We start from the raw sequence: 17895 nt of genomic DNA, 5'->3' as shown, positions 1-17895 counted from the left end.
CTGTCAAAATCCAATCTCTGTATACTTCACACTTCTACATTTGAGTAAATCAGCAGTACATTTATAGGTTCATAAAACTTTTTGACTCATCCCTATGACATGGTGGTTTTTCCCCTCAATTTGTTCTCATTACCAGCTGAAGTTAATGAGAAGGTATTAAAGAATGATTTGCAATGGAATTGTGTTTCCGTTCCAGAGTACCCATATAAGCAACCTTGACTTTCTTCTCTCTTGTAGAATAATGTTTCTTAGGAAAAAAAGGAAGTTTCTTGTCCGCATACATAATAAAACTAGTTGATTATCTTAAACGAAACACAAAATCTTCAATATCAATCAGAAAAAGGACCATAGAAAACAAATATTCATTACCCTTGTATGAATTAAATTTATGAACATGGAAACATTCTACACAAGCCCTTACGCCAGAATGTTGCTCTGAAAACCACTGAGCAGCATCTACCCTGCTGGGAGAGGACCAGGAGAAAAACAAACCGAAACACGTGTTTCATAGTTTAAACCATGAAAGTTAATTTGAAAACAAAAGAATTTAAATTTAAATGGGTCTCTTAGCTACCTGCCACCCTAGGAATACCAATATATACAAGTTTTAATTTATTTTCAGTATTCTGTTAGAATGAGAAAAAAAAAAGGAGGGGACTCAGATGAGGCACCACTGAGGATGAGAACATTATGTATGTATCACGAGCAGTGAGCTGAAGCTACATCTCCTTTCCTTACTCGGTGGATAAGGAACAGCAGCTCTTCCGTCCTTCCCAAGAGGTCGGTCTTCTGTCCCAACTGCAGGCATTTTTGATGAGCGCAGTGCAGGTGACACAGCCTAAGAAGAGATTAGTAATTATTAAAACCGAGCAGCACATTTGTATATAAGCAGGGCGGTAGTTAGCTATTGCTTAGAGTGTATGGCTATTGATATTTTAAAAACACACTTCCTTACAAATTTTCACCAGGTGAACGTCTAGAAATACTAGCAGACAGTGACACAGAAGAGATGACGACAACCTTATCAAGTATGAGAAACGAACTGACTGGGTCTTCTTGTCACAGGTAAGGGGAGGGCAGACTGCCAGCTCAGCAGAGGTCCCAGACCTTGGGCCAATTCCCTCTCCATGAGGGAAGCAGTTTCAGGGACACAATAATCACATCAAGCGGGTGCCTCCAAGCAGTAACTGGTCATCAGTCTGGTTTTCCTTCTGTTTGGAAGCAGGCAGCTAAAAGAGATGACCTCAAGCCCTCCTAAGCTATTACTCTTATTTTTCACCACACACACATATACACATGAAAGATACTTCCTATTCCTATTTCTTGGGCTTCCAAGGTGGCTCAAGTGGTAAAGAATCCACCTGCCAGGTAAAGAATCCACCTGCCAGTGTGGAAGATGCAAGAGATGTGGGTTCAACCTCTCGGTTGGGAAGATTCCCCTGGAGAAGGAAATGGCAACCCATTCCAGCATTCTTGCCTGGGAAATTCCATGAAGAGAGGAGCCTGGTGGGCTAGACTCTGTGGGGTCACAAAGAGTGACAAAACTTAGTGCTCAGTCACAAAACTTAGTGCCTGAGCACACACATTCCTACTTCTACAATTACTATTCACCTTCAGGGGAAAAAACCCTTACCTCATAAAATTATTGAAATGTATATTCAATACATTTGAAGAAGGTTTTTCCTTGATTTGCTAAGTTCAGTTCAGTTGCTCAGTCATGTCCAACTCTTTCTGACCCCATGAACCACAGGACACCAGGCCTCCCTGTCCATCACCAATACCTGGAGTTTACTCAAACTCATGTCCATTGAGTCGCTGATGCCATCCAACCATTTCATCCTCTGTCGTTCCCTTCTCCTCCTGCCCTCAATCTTTCCCAGCATCAGGGTCTTTTCAAATGAGTCAGCTCTTCGCATCAGGTGGCCAAAGGATTGGAGTTTCAGCTTCAATATCAGTCCTTCCAATGAACACTCAGGACTGATTTTCTTTAGGATGGACCGGTTGGATCTTTCTGCAGTCCAAGGGCCTTTCAAAAGTCTTCTCCAACACCACAGTTCAAAAGCAACAATTCTTCGGCACTCAGCTTTCTTTATAGTCCAACTCTCATATCCATACATAACTACTGGAAAAACCATAGCCTAAGCTAGATGGACCTTTGTTGGCAAAATAATGTCTCTGCTTTTTAATATGCTATTTAACTTTTAGTCATAACTTTCCTTCCAAGGAGTAAGCATCTTTTAATTTCATGGTTGCAGTCATCATCTGCAGTGATGTTGGAGCCCCCCAAAATAGTCTGCCACTGTTTTCTCGTCTACGTGCCATGAAGTGATGGGAACTGGATGCCATGATCTTAGTTTTCTGAATGTTGAGCTTTAAGCCAACTTTTTCACTCTCCTCTTTCACTTTCATCAGGAGGCTCTTTAGTTCTTCACTTTCTGCCATAAGGGTGTATCATCTGAGTATTTGAGGTTATTGATATTTCTCCCAGCAATCTTGATTCCAGTTTGTGCTTCATCCAGTCCAGCGTTTCTCATGATGTACGCTGCATAGAAGTTAAATAAGCAGGGTGACAATATACAGCCTTGACGTACTCTGTTTCCTATTTGGAACCAGTCTGTTGTTCCAAGTCCAGTTCGAACTGTTGCTTCCTGACCTGCATACAGATTTCTCAGGGGGCAGGTCAGGTGGTCTGGTATTTCCATCTCTTTCAGAATTTTCCACAGTTTATTGTGAGGCACACAGTCAAAGGCTTTGGCATGGTCAATAAAGCAAAAATAGATGTTTTTCTGGAACTCTCTTGCTTTTTTGATGATCTAGCGGATGTTGGCAATTTGATCTCTGGTTCCCCTGCCTTTTCTAAAACCAGCTTGAACGTCTGGAAGTTCACGGTTCACGTATTGCTGAAGCCTGGCTTGGAGAATTTTGAGCATTACTTTACTAGACTGTGAGATGAGTGCAATTGTGCAGTAGTTTGAGCATTCTTTGGCATCGTCTTTCTTTGCGATTAGAACAAAAACGGACCTTTTCCAGTCCTGTGGCCACTGCTGAGTTTTCCAAATTTGCTGGCATATTGAGCGCAGCACTTTCACAGCATCATCTTTTAGGATTTGAAATAGCTCAACTGGAATTCCATCACCTCCACTAGCTTTGTTCGTAGTGATGCTTCCTAAGGCCCACTTGACTTCATATTCCAGGATGTCTGGCTCTAGGTGAGTGATCACATCATCATGATTATCTGGGTTGTGAAGATCTCTTTTGTACAGTTCTGTGTATTCTTGCCGCCTTTCCTTAATATCTTGTGCTTCTGTTAGGTCCATACCATTTCTGTCCTTTATCGAGCCCATCTTTGCATGAAACATTCCCTTGGTATCTCTAATTTTCTGGAAGAGACCTTGAGTCGTTCCCATTCAATTGTTTTCCTCTATTTCTTTGCACTGATCACTGAGGAAGGCTTTCTTAGCTCTCCTTGCTATTCTTTGGAACTCTGCATTCAAATGGGTGTATCTTTCCTTTTCTCCTTTGCTTTTTGCTTCTCTTCTTTTCACAGCTATTTGTAAGGCCTCCTCAGACAGCCATTTTGCTTTTTTGCATTTCTTTTTCTTGGGGATGGTCTTGATTCCTGTCTCCTGTACAATGTCACAAACCTCTGTCATAGTTCATCAGGCACTCTGTCTATCAGTTATGGTCCCTTAAATCTATTTCTCACTTTCACTGTATAACTGTAAGCGATTTGATTTAGGTCATACCTGAATGGTCTAGTGGTTTTCCCTACTTTCTTCAATTTAAGTCTGAATTTGGCAATAAGGAGTTCATGATCTGAGCCACAGTCAGCTCCCAAATCAAGTCCCTTAATAGGCAAGATTATCTTTAAGAATGCAAATGAATTGAATGCAAGATAAAGCAAAAAAAAAAAAAAAAATCTCACAAAGAGAAGGCCTTTTATTTATGTTCACTTACTCAATGGAGAATCCCCATGGACAGAGGAGCTTGGAAGGCTACAGTCCATGAGGTCTCAAAGAGTTGGACATGACTGAGCCACTAAACACACATTCAATGTTATAGAGTTGAAATGTGAAACTGAAGTCTGTGAGGTGAAAACCCAGACAACGGTTTCCCAATTCCAGTTACTAATAAGATGAATTAGCAAAACGATCCTAAGGTAAACTGTTCCTTTGACTAAATGTCAGGCCAGAAGTCAGAGTAGAAACAACTGTTCCAGAGAAATGAAAATCAGATTAAAAACTGTCCAATTCTCCTTTGTATATTAACACTACTAAAATATATTCAAAAAAACAGAGTACACATCTCTTCATTTAGTCAGTAATTCATAATTTATACAGAGAGTAAGGATGATGGTTCAGAGCAGAGACGAAATTCACTAGGGATGCTGGCTATGAACAGAAACTGGGCAACTGTACAAAGCTTGGTTTTTTCTTTCCTTATATCTCTCTTTCTACTTCTTTTTAATTCCTTTACTTTTCACACTTTCTTCTCACCACCACCAAACCAAAGCATCTGAACTAACCCTCAATGAAACCACTCCTAGATAATATATGGCTTTACAGACACAATTAGGAACAAAATGGATCTCCAATGCCTGGGTCAAAGAATAAGGACGCGTCATTTCTTCTAACAGTGTTTTTCACATTGCCACGTCCTTTTCTTCATGCAGCTACTCCCTGAATTTAGGTCCTCGTTTTTCAATCCAACAAGTTACCACATAGTACTCTTGCTTTCCATGTATCAGACTGATGTAAAACAGTACCCACTTCTACCAGGTCAGCTCCCCACTCAGCAGCCTTCAGAAGAGCACATTACCGTAAAGTCTGAGGTCCAAAGCTCTAAGTGTGGCCAAGTACCTCCCCAGCCCCAGCAATCTTTACCCCCAACTCAGGAAACAGATCGATGTGCTCACTATTCCACAAGGCCCCAGCTAGTTCATTCTCTTTGCTGAACCAAGACTCCTTCCAGGCTCAAACACACATCCCTCCCCTGCCTCTCACTAACCAAGTCTTTCCACATTCCAAGTCAATTTCATTTTTTGAGGTCATGACTATTCCATCTTCTAAGTACTTGGGTTTCTCAGGTGGCACTAATGGTAAAGAACCAACCTGCCAATGCAGGATCAAGACGAGGGTTCAATCCCTGGTCACAAAGATCCTCTGGAGGAGGGCATGGCAACCCACTCCAGTATTCTTGCATGGAGAATCCCACGGACAGAGGAGCCTCACGGGTTACAGTCCATGGAGTCAGAAAGAAGTACTTAGAATACTACTGGTGTACAGTGTCTGTTAACCAGATATATTTTATTTTAAAGTAAGAATGGGCTTTAGAAACCTGATTCCTATTTAACCTCCAAGCCTTTACTTAAACACTGCTTGCCTGTTGCTTCATACTTGAATAGGTAGCAACTTTAGATTCAGATAAATTACTGCACTCACAAGGCTAAGTATATTTTAAACTTTATTTATATGCTATTTCTCCTAAAGTCTGTAAGCACCTCAAGCTTAAGACTGGTAATTTAATTTTATCTATAAACCTAGAGAACCTGCCACAAAGGAACTGATCATTAAATAATTAACAAATATCACATCAACTGGATGGATGGGAAAGTAAATATATAAATGAAAGAAAGTGGACTAATACTTTGACTTCATTGAAGAGCAGACCTATCTTACTCATCTCTAGGTCCCCCAGAGATAACAGGGGCACTTCTGTTTACACAAAGATACAGGCTTAGTTAGGATGATGACAGCACACGTTTCCTGACTCAGCTCAACTGTTCTCCAGAGAATTATAAATTCTTATCTGTCACTTTAATCATATGATGTGCTGTGCTGTGCTTAGTCGCTCAGTCATGTTTGACTCTTTGCAACCCCATGGATTGTAGCCCACCAGGCTCCTCTGTCCAATGGGCACTCTGCAGGCAAGAATACTGGAGTGGGTTGCCATGCCCTCCTCCAGGGGATCTTCCCAACCCAGGGATCAAACCTAGGTCTCCTGCACTGCAGGCGGATTCTTTACCATCTGAGCTACCAGGAAAGCCCAAGAATACTACAGTGGGTATCCTATCCCTTCTCCAGGGGGTCTTCCTGAGCCAGGAATCAAACCAGGGTCTCCCACATCATAGGTGGATTCTTTACCAGCTGAGCTACCAGGGAAGTCCAATCACATGATACCTTGTATTATTTAATGTCTACGTGTATAAATTCTATTTCCTGACTATGATGTCATAATCCTAGAAAGTATAAATCATATTTGTAATCATCTCTCTAAATGCTGACTATTCTATGACATAAAGTTCAATATCATAAAATTCAAAAAGTTCAGTATGCCCCACTCAGTTCAGTCGCTCAGTCGTGTCCGACTCCTTGAGACCCCATGAATCGCAGCACACCAGGCCTCCCTGTCCATCACCAACTCCCGGAGTTCACTCAGACTCACATCCATCGAGTTGGTGATGCCATCCAGCCATCTCATCCTCTGTCGTCCCCTTCTCCTCCTGCCCCCAATCCCTCCCAGCATCAGAGTCTTTTCCAATGAGTCAACTCTTCGCATGAGGTGGCCAAAGTATTGGAGTTTCAGCTTTAGCATCATTCCTTCCAAAGAAATCCCAGGGCTGATCTCCTTCAGAATGGACTAGTTGGATCTCTGTAGTCCAAGGGACGCTTAAGAGTCTTCTCCAACACCACAGTTCAAAAGCATCAATTCTTCAGCGCTCAGCCTTCTTCACAGTCCAACTCTCACATCCATACATGACCACAGGAAAAACCATAGCCTTGACTAGACAGACCTTTGTTGGCAAAGTAATGTCTCTGTTTTTCAATATGCTATCTAGGTTGGTCATAACTTTTCTTCCAAGGAGTAAGTGTCTTTTAATTTCATGGCTGTAGTGACCATCTGCAGTGATTTTGGAGCCCCCCAAAATAAAGTCTGACACTGTTTCCCCATCCATTTCCCATGAAGTGATGGGACCAGATACCATGATCTTCGTTTTCTGAATGTTGAGCTTTTAGCCAACTTTCATGCCCCACTACATGGCTATTATTTTTTAAATCTAAGCTAAAGGGACTACATAATACATTCCTGTTAGTCTCATATTGAGGAGTATAAAAAAAAAAAAGAAAGATTTTAATATTTACAACAGTAATAACACTAATGGAAAAAAGCCATCAACAAACAAAACCCAAGGGTTATTATTAGAGAGTATACTAACAAGTTCAGAATCCTTTCAAGGTACACAAACATTTTTGAAGAATATTTAGAACCTGAAATATGAGCTCCCAATTCAGTAGACCAAACTATAAAGAAATACTGAAACACTAAGTCCAGCCACTGAAGTGCATTTTTTGTGTGTGTAGCTACTGCAGACTCACCCCAAGTTCGTCGTCATCAGAATTATCAAAGATGTTGTCTAAGTCATGAAGGGAAGGTGCCAAATCTGTCACCTGTGTGAGGCTACTGGAGCCTGCCCTGCCAGCAGCGTTGTCCTGCCGGACATCTGTGGGAAGGAGGCAAAAGGCACCGAATGAGCAGCTTCCTCAAAGGAGAAGGGGTGAGGAGAGGGCAGTGAGCAAGCCCTGCCTGCCAAATGCTTCCTTACGCTGTCAGTCAAATCGAGATACAATTAGTGCCAAATACACTTATCAGTTTTGAAAGAACTGAAAAACAAACTATGAAAATATATTACAGATGAGGTCAAATCACTGCTATTACAATCAGCACATAATGTTAAATAGAGAAGCATCTTCCTCGCATTTATTTTAGCAACAGTCCAAGTGAGGCAAATAATCAGTGTACACACCTGTTTTAGTAGAACTGAAAAGGGACATGGCATTTTTCCCTTCAGGCACCGGCGTGGAATGACCTGGTGTAGTGACATCCTTGGTACCAAATCCATCCTCTGACTGTGTAATAAATTCAGCCAAACAAAACACATGAACAGCAACCCAAAGTGTGGAATATGAGGGAGAACACAAAGAATTAGAGGGCAGAATGGAACTTGTTATGAGCACAAGTGTGATAAACCATGGTCTATGCAACCAAAGGAAATAAAAGATATGTCCTCGTCCCTGATTTTAAACTGAAACCAAAAACTCCCACACTTGCCCCTCAATCTGAGTCAATCAGGATTTTATGCCTCAACAGTACTGGTGGGGTTTGATCACAGACCTGCCATGGTGTTAAAAGCTGCCTTTAACATATTTTGAAGGCTGAATTATGCTTCAAGCTTTCTGGATCTAGATAGGTGTAAGAAGTATTCTCTTGAACTATACTGGTCTCCTTTCATTCTCTTATTTCCTCTGTTCTTAAGAATATTTCTTTAAACGGCCCAGTATTTTAGAATGCTTTAAAATTTAAGGCTAAAGACAGCAGACACCCCCAGTACTCATTATTGAGATAATGAAACCAGTAAAATTATACTGACACAGTCTTGGAGTAGTGATGATATTAATTCAGAGAAATTAGAGGTAAAGCGCTTAACACAGTAAACAGTGAGCGCCTGATAAATGGTAGATACTGTCACCAATATTCTTCCTTACATTTTGGAATAATAATTAAAAAGAAATAAGCAGGGAGCATAGGCCAGCAAGAATTAGCATATGAGAGGAAACATGCACTGTACAAGCTATAGCCTGGAAGCTGTGAGGCTTCATTTATGTTCGGCTGACTTTTGAACAAAGGTGAGCCATGACATAAAGAGGAACAATACGCTGTTCGATACAGTAGTACCAAGAGCATGAATATGGGGACAGAGCAATCAGGCAAGACTATCTCAAACATTCTGCCTCGAAGTCTTCCCACACGTGTTGTACTGACATAGACTGAAACCCACTCCTGACTGGCCTCTCTCTCTGTTATGCGGTACCTTATTCTTTTTCAGGGAGTCTTTTTCTGTCCCTTGTTTGCATTTCTTGTTCGCAGTAAAGATGTATTTTATGTCGCCATCCTCGAAAGTATACGGGTCGTTGACTTCTCCCAAACTGTCTCCAGGTTGTTGTGACAGAGGCAATGGGTCAAGAAAGTGGAGGGGCTGCATCTGGGGCTGCTTGTCTTGCCAGACTTTAAACCGTTTGTTAGGTTGTGCTAAGAGTCTGGAAGGGGAAATGAATAACGATTTAAGCAAGAAATTGTAAAAAGACCAGACTTTTTTTTTAAGCAACATTTGTGATTTAAAAGCATTTGGAAGCTTAAACTTTAACAACAACAAAACTAAAAAATTCACCTTCAAGTGACTCTGAGAGATTATATTCACAGTTAAATAAATCTTAGTAGCCTTTGTCAAGGCCATATACTTTTGTCTCTGATTCCACTGATTTCACTTAACAGCAGAGATGGGCTCTGGGGACAGACTGTCTGGGCACAAATTCCATCCATGTCATTTACTAACTGCATGACCCCAGTTTCTTTCTCAGCTATGACATTAAAGGTGGCAATATGGCTGTGGTGAAGATGACATGAGATAATCTGTATAAACTGTTTAGAGTAACAGGTTGCTCAATAACTCTCTGAAGTATTACTACTAGATGCATGATATACACATGAAAGCATGCAAAGCCTTCTAAGTGTCAACACACAAAGAAGGCACTGACTGCAATATGGAAAGTCCCATAAAGCTATATTCTTTGATTAACAAACACCAGACCAAAAATGAATTAATTCTAGTTAAGGAAATCTTACAACGAAACCTTTACAGGCCAGCATTTAAATAATGACACATATGATAAATATCACGTTGGATAAAGCATTTGACTTTTAAACCCTTTCCAGATGCAGAGTCTAGAATGGTGAAGAAAGAGCTCTTCAACTTTGGATCTGAAGGCCCTGATTCCTGGGAACCTTGGCCTTCTGTGGGTGGTCAGGGGGTGGGGTGGAGGATCGCCTTACCTTTGCAATGCAGTGCTCTCTGAGGTTACCTCCGTTTTGGCATCGCACCTCTCACCCTGGAGCTCTGGAGGCCGGAACTCAGCATCATCAACAGATGGTAGATGGTAACTGTGCCACCACTTATCTGACGACTCTGGGTTCGAGGGCCTGATCCCACAATATAAGGCGGTCTCACTGACCTCTGCCGTGAGAGGCACTCTTTGGCCTACGAGGACGGTCCGGTCATCCAGAGCAGACAACTGCTGGAGTTCGAGCCCATTTCCATAGAGGGCTGGATTCACAGGGACAGAGGGTGGGTCCAAACTCTCTGCTTCCTGACCTCGAGGCTGAGGGCTGAGTGTTGGCGGCAGAGGGGAAATAGGCGAGTGAGGTGAATCCATAGGATTCAGATTCATTTGCTTGCTTGTATTTCTGGAAGGCACGGCCATTTGCTTATCATACTTCCTACTGCTAGCCACCTCTAAGGAGGAGTCTATCCCTGCCAAGCCTAGCTTCTGTCCCGGTGGATCTTGTTCCATGCATAACTCTTCGGCCACAGACGGCCTGTGATGAAATGGTATCAAGGGTCTCTTTTGTAGCTTGTCTCCCTTGTCCTGTCTTTCTGTTGTTTTGTGCTTAGAAGAAGCAGGAGGTGGTAAAGATGAAGATGATGATGGTCCTGCACTGAACCCTGGTTGTGATATTGTGGGAGGTCGACTGGGGCCTACTGTACGTTTTAAAAGTTTATGCCTGAAATGAGAATGAAAATGAAGTAAGTAAATACACAGGTGAATATAACTATACCATTCTAATACTACAGAAGAGATGCCTCGGACCAGGTTACACCTTTTCAAGAACATGTTATACACACTAATACATCCAAATGGACTCTAGGTGTTAAATATATTGATAATGACTAAAAACTGCAACACACTCTGATAAGAAATAATGAACCAATTGCATGCAAGTAGATAAGAGTTGAACCTTAAGAAATATTCGTTAAAATGCCTCTAACCACTACAAAAATACTAATTTGAAAATTCCCAAATCTTCCAAATTTGGTGAGGGCCTCAGACAATCTATTCACATGGTATTTTAAAACCGAGACCATTTGTCAAGAAAGGCAGCAAAATAAAGCTTCCAATCTCTATTTTACAACACCCAACTAACTCCAACAGAGAATGGTTTATAAAAGCTTAGAGTGCTGTAAATCAGGAACAAGATAACTACGCAATTCTCCCACAAAGTGTGAAACTAAGGGTCAGTTTTAAGTATATTTAATAGGATAAATATACTAAGAGCCTTATATGCTACTATTATTCAAGAAAGAAGGGATAAAAGACAACTTTAGATCTTACAGAAATGTGCTAAAATGAGACAGAAGTAAAAAGGTTGTGAGTGAATATGAAAACAAGACACACATATACAAATGCATCTGTCCCATCTAAGTAGGAGCAGCAAGTCTGCTCACAACCTAACACACTTCTTGGCAGGCATGGGTGTGAGAAACTGCTCAGTAAGGGCCTACTAGATAATGCTAAGGTTTAATCTGCACAAAAAAGTTATACAGCAGGTCAGCCAGTTCCTCCCAATATATAAATCATTCCCAGGAAAAACGTAAGCTCTCCTGCCAGTGTATCAGTAACTCTCTGAGGCCACTAGGGTGGCATTAAATTACTGTTGCATTGCACTAAACGATGCCCTAGTGGGCAGTAAAATGGATTTGTGTGGCATAATGGGATGGTTTAGTGGGACAGCAGGATGGCCACCCTGCCCCATAAGACCATTAAATAGTGTGAGGAGTGGACCATCCCATAATGGGTTCGGTAATCCTGCAGTAGATAATCTGAAAACACTCTTAGAGCCCAAGTCTTAGCTACTCTTAAAAAAAATCCTGACTTTGAAGAAGTCAGTAGCTTAAAGCTACTGTCAAAAAGGCAAAAACTGGACTTTAAATCTCCAGTACCACACTGAGAGATGAATGTCTCACCTGAAAATATCTCAATTATATCTTCCAAGGGTGCTTATTTTAAGACCTAAGCTCTGAAAGTCTTTTACATAAAACTTTTTGATGTGGATTTTCTCCAAGACCATTTAACCACACTGATCTTTTGAGATAGATATTTTATAGTAGCCTTTTCAAAGTAAGGACTTTGTGCAAAGTGGATAATCTTATAAAGTCATTTTCTTCTACTACATTTAGCAACTTAGCTACGTTGTGGAACCTTCAGAATAGGGGATACACCGGTAAGGAACAGACCATTACTGCACATCTGTGAGTGGGTATGGGACCTCCCTGAAGCCGGCAGCAGGACCATCAGGCTCACAAGGCTAACTATGTGGCAGAAGCTGGGCCAAGAGTGTAGAAACATATGGTGACTAAATGAATAAGGAAAGCAGAATGACTGTAACAGACATTTCAAAGGAAGTCAGTGTGAAACGCAATGATAAAACTGATCTAGAAAACTAAGGAAAATAAATGATAGTTCTAGGCCGAGGAGGAGAAAACTGACAGAAATGACTGCAACAGGGTACCTGGTTTGACGTCAATATTAAGGGTATATCTTAAAAGCACTTTGCAAAATACAAGACTCGAGTACATGTGAGAAGTCAGGTGTAGAGATAAATATTTAGAAGTCAATGGAATGGAATGCATTTTTACAAATAAGATCTGAAGGGTATAAGAATTTGGTGAGGAGACAGAACAGTACTTCCAGAGGACAAAAGAAAAAGAGTTATTTATTTACACTTTAGGTAAAAATAATTCAAAGTACTGAATAAAAATGTGACAGAAATCAGTAAAAGGGTTATTTTAAAAAGTGAATAAATCTAGATTAAGAAAAAAGGCAGGAAAATATAAGAGGAACGCACAAGTGAAGTTAAATCCACTAAAATTTTTATCCTATGTACTTTCTAAAGGTGGACCATAACCTGGCTGTAAGCTGTTCAGAAGTCAATATTATTAGGAAAATACCTTTTTTCCCGAATAATCACATGATTAACAATGGCCTAGAGATGAAAGCAGACCAGGCATTCAGCTGGTATACCATTCCTATCCTGGGACTAAAGAGATTCTCATCAGCTCAGAGAAAGCACCCTTAATGAGCAAAGAATATCACCGAAAACATCCTCCTTGAAAAATCAATCAAGGGTTTCAGTAGGTACTTAAAACAGCATCTCTCAACAAAAAGCTGACTACCAAGGCAGGGCTTGATAAAAGAGAATCAACTTATAGGAAAGAGGAGCGGGGACAGGAAGAACCTGTTAAAACTTTTGCCAATGTGTATAAACAAACATGTGCACTCACATGTATATGCTCGCAGAGATTCCTGGGCATCGTGACCTCCTCCCCACCCGGAAGCCAATTCATATATGCCACATTAAGAACCCCGTGGTCTCAACTAGAGAAATAGATAGCCAACTTCCAAGTACACTTATCTCAACTGACCTTTGTATAAGCATTGAGCAGTATCAAATGGAAGCAAAGCCACTCTAAGTTGCTAAGAGAATATTCAGAAAATAATTTGGGTTTCTACTCAAATATCTAAACGAATGAGCAACAATTCTTTCCTCAGAATATCTGAGGAAATATTATTTCCTCAATACTATCTGAGGCTTTCCTCAGATATTATTACCACATATCTACTTCAGTCATCAAAAAACACCAGCACCAACAAGAAAAATTTTCTCTGGAAGGTCTATTTAATCCAAGTTCTATTAATTCAAGCCAACTTGCTTGATATTTATCTCAACTTTATAATTAAGAGTAACTAAATAAACTCATTTAAATGGCAAAAGATTGTCTTGTTAAACTGATGCCTTTAGTGCTAAAGAAGTTATCCTGAAGAAATCTGTGGGAGCTATTTGTTAACAGAGTCAATTGTCTAAAAAGGCCCAATAATAAAACTGTATCCTTTAGATAGAAACAAAACAAAAAAAAACAACAGCAAGCTTTTTTTCTAGCACTGGAAGTAGAAGGTTTATAAAGAAAACAAAGCAAAATGACGTGGAAGAAGTGGTCTGAGAGACCAGGAGACAACGAACAAAATGTACTATGATTCTGTCCAATTCTATCCGATTACTGCTCTGCCTCGGCCCCTACCTACCTAGAGCAAGAACAGCTGACTCTTTGGGTTGGATCCACAAAATCCCAAGTAGCAGGATTGTTAGCAGGCTCTTCTTCAAGAGTTGGAGTGGACATTTGGCTCCTCCTAAAAAAGGTTAAAATATGTGGTTTGTATAAACATGAGATAATATTCATACCTCTGGGGAGGAAAAGGATGTTAGAAAGACATGAATACATCTTACACAGTAACAGTATCCTGCCGATAGACAGTTAAGAGCAACCCAAGGTGTAGGGTTGGGCGGCAGAGGGGAAGTCAACTACTCTGTCTGTGCACCAGAAGGAAAATCAGATTCAAAATATTTTTATTTAAGATTAATATACATTTTAACATGGGTGGCACAGATAGCAATGAAAACACTATCTGGCACTATTAGCACTATTTTTTAAAAAGTCACCTAAATTCTGGAGAGACAACCTAAATCTTTAAAAATTATCTTTTCATAGCATCTATGAATCATATACCCTCAGACAGATTATTTTTTGGTTCTGTTTGTTTTGCTTTATTTCTTTGTTAGACTGTTTAAATCACTCTGAAAACATCTACATTTACTAGCATTTAAGGGCAGCACTCCATGTATATAATGTGAACCAAAATACAAGAATCAAAGATGTCTCCTACATAATAACTGGCAGCTAAAAGACATCTATTGCTGCATAAATAGGAACACTGGGCAGTCCCCCTGCACTGTGGATCCTACTACAGCTGATGCTGCAGCTCACTGATGGCTCTGCAGGGACTTTGCTTGCTCTCCACCCTCCCCTGCCTTTCTGGGCATCTCACTTCCCCGTGCAGTGCTGCTGATAGAAGGGCTCTGATCTGTTAAGAGTTAGTGGGAAGGTTAGTGGTGATAAAAATCAAAGATGCTAAATGAAAGAAAAAGAAAATGTTAACGTGGAAATTGTTGAGGCATTGCAGACAGAAATGAAAATATCTGTACCAATAATTTTAAAAGAAAGGACCATTTTTAAGCAAACAGAGCTACCTTTTAAATTCTAGAACATGACATGATTTCCAACTGCAATTATTTTAGATTCTTTTCTACTAAATCTTTAGTAGCCTATTCTATATGTGTTAGTTGCTCAGTCGTGTCTGACTCTTTGCAACTCCATGGACTGCAGCCCGCCAGACTCCTCTGTCCATGGAATTCTCCAGGCAAGAATACTGGAGTGGGTTGCCATTCCCTTCTCCAGGGATCTTCCCAACTCAGGGATTGAGCCTTGGTCTCCTACATGACAGGCAGATTCTTTACCGTCTGAGCTACCATTCTAGAGCCACTAACTGGGAGATAAACATATAGTATGAATTTGTTAAAAACTAGGTCCGAGGTCTGAAGGACAGCTCTTAAATGTGTATATATAAAGCTTTGAAGAGTAGTCACTTAAGAACACTGACTTAACTTCTAAATGAGTCCTTTGGAATTACTGACAAAAATGTCCATATTTGTTCTGCTCCAGAGAATCAAGACTCATTGTTTACTTGTATCAGTCAAAAAGGTGGACATCTCAGTCATATCAAAACATGTGAAAATATGCTGAATACGTTTACAAATTCTTGATAGGTGAAAAAGTGTTTACTGACTACTGTTTGACATTATCATCCATGCAATTAAAATAATATCTCGTCTTAGAATCAATTCCTACTCTTTTCCAAAAATATGTTAAGGAAGGAGGGAAGGAGGTCAGAAGGGATAGACAGGAGGGAGGTGGACAAGAAAGGGAAGCTGGGTAGAGGAAGAAGAGAATTTCCCTGAATCAAGAAACAGAAGCACAGCAGCTACTAAACACTTCTCTAACTCTCATCCGTTTAGTTGAGAAATACACTGTCAATTAAAACATGGCAATGAAGGTCATTTTCCTTTGTAAATAGCGAACACTCATTAGTAGGTATACAGGGAAAAACCATACCCACAACTATTCTCCTGATATTCAGGGTGAATCTCCAAGTCAGCTGTGCTAAAAAATGTCAGATGAATACCATGACAATCTTAAGATGATAAAGAACTTCACAATTTTCCTGGACCAGCAAATTACTCTAACATCTTTGCTTTGAATTTTACCCTATTATGATCAGAAAGATGAGCTAACAATGCAACGACCCCCTCAGGGTTTGGTCACGCAATGGAGCCGTATGACTGATCTTCTTCATGTAGTAATAAAAGGCATGTCAGGTAAACCACCACCCAGACAGAAGGGAAGCACATACTTAGACTGGGTTCTGTTGAGGATGCATTCCTTCCAGACTCGATGGACCATGTGATTGTGGAGTTTTGGAGGAATCTTCCCCGATCTCTTTGGACTGTGCATAGTTAGCATCCCCCCGTCCTGGGCGCCCAGGTGGCTGACAGCACTCTGTGCACCTCCATTCTCACCTGGGAAGGAAAAGACAGTTTGGAAGGTCAGAAGTTTCTGAAAAGGCCTCCTCGTGCACAGACTGCTCAGGGGATCTTCCCGACCCAGGGATCAAACCTGGGTCTCTGGCATTGTAGCCAGGTTCTTTACCGTCTGAGCCACCAGGGCAGCCCCTCATTCATTTAACATAGACATCTGACTGCTGAAACTGATCATGGCAGCTTTGCTGCTACCCCTGACAATAACGCTGTCCACAGCTATGAGTAGATCTGCGTCAGTATAGCTTTCAGTCATGTCAATACCCACACTCACATACCCGCAATGGCATATCCATCAGAAGGTATTCCTACTCAGAGGTTTTGGAGATGACTTACACAGGAGGACTCAAACATGACACCGTTAAAGATATAAACATGCATGGATTGTCTGAGTTTTTAAATCTCAATGCAGTAAATGAGTTTCAAGACAGAAGAAAACAGTAGAGGGAGCTTTATGCTCAAGCAGCTAAAAGGCTGCGAAGCAACTGCACACAGTGCCTGGGTAGGAGAGAAAAATCCTTAACAAGGTCAAATTTCAAATCTGCATGTGGAACTGTTCTTCCTTGTGCCTGACACCACCTATGCAAGCTAATACTAAAAAAAAGAGAGACTGACTCAACATTTTATATCAGAGGATTAGAAATTCACTGGTTTCTAATATTTCCACTTAGAGTTTCCAACTGTACTTGGTATGCGATACATTTTCGGTGCCATGCATGCTAAGTCTCTCTGTCACGTCCCACTCTTGGCGACCCGATGGACTGCAGCCCACCAGGCTCCCCTGTCCACGGGATTCTCCAGGCAAGAACACTGGAGTGGGCTGCCACTTCCTCCTTCAGGGCCATTTTCTATGATGCCTACTCTAACTGTTGATAAGATTAGTTATTGGTTGTAAATATTTTACTACTTTCATCTCATACAAGACAAATAATGAAGTCAATTTTCAGTATTAAATTCTGATTCGATTACTTTTATCTATTTGATTTCATAAACATATTGAGGGTTTTATTCCTGATAGAATTATGATGCAAAATATCTCAAATGAAATAATTTTAAAGTGCTCTGAAATCCTTCACTTTCATGTGAAAAAGAAAGAAGCAACCTAATATTACAAACTAATATTTCTTGGTATCAATGCAAAACCACCATTGTATGGAATTAACTGGTTAGTCTCAGTTCCACTTTTTTAATAAAGCAAACCCCAATGCTTACATTCTTAGGAACTGAAGCTTTCTTGTTCCCCAGAAAAGTACTGTTATAATATAAATGAGATAAATTAACAGAGACAAGAAATTTGATCTTTCACTGCTATCTTTTAATCTTAAAAGTTCTCTAACTTGGCTCACAGGACAAAATATTTCATTCTGACTTTACAATGGATTTTCAAATGCCTATTATAAAACTAGGCAAAGTAGCACAACAAACAGAAGTAGAGAGCATAGCCCTTTGACCCCAAACACTCAACAGTATAGCCAAACAGACCATCAGTCCATGGTATCATAAGGGAATTATTTA

General features: G+C 40.5%; 1 protein-coding gene across 3 annotated transcripts in view; it reads right to left on the bottom strand.

Moving 5' to 3' along the window:
• Window positions 1–17895, bottom strand: part of MED13L (mediator complex subunit 13L) — a 291306-nt gene that overhangs the window by 42743 nt on the left and 230668 nt on the right. For all 3 annotated transcript variants that reach the window (XM_061384909.1, XM_061384910.1, XM_061384911.1), the window contains 7 exons: window positions 16197–16362; window positions 13974–14078; window positions 9889–10617; window positions 8870–9095; window positions 7805–7907; window positions 7377–7501; window positions 739–838 (listed from right to left, as the gene is read on the bottom strand). In XM_061384909.1, coding sequence (XP_061240893.1) covers window positions 739–838; window positions 7377–7501; window positions 7805–7907; window positions 8870–9095; window positions 9889–10617; window positions 13974–14078; window positions 16197–16362 — 1554 coding nt within the window. The remainder of the gene's footprint in view (window positions 1–738; window positions 839–7376; window positions 7502–7804; window positions 7908–8869; window positions 9096–9888; window positions 10618–13973; window positions 14079–16196; window positions 16363–17895) is intronic.

The sequence above is a fragment of the Bos javanicus genome, chromosome 17 (genome assembly GCF_032452875.1).
Source record: "Bos javanicus breed banteng chromosome 17, ARS-OSU_banteng_1.0, whole genome shotgun sequence".
Lineage (NCBI taxonomy): Eukaryota > Metazoa > Chordata > Mammalia > Artiodactyla > Bovidae > Bos > Bos javanicus.
This window is presented reverse-complemented; position numbering and strand designations above follow the sequence as displayed.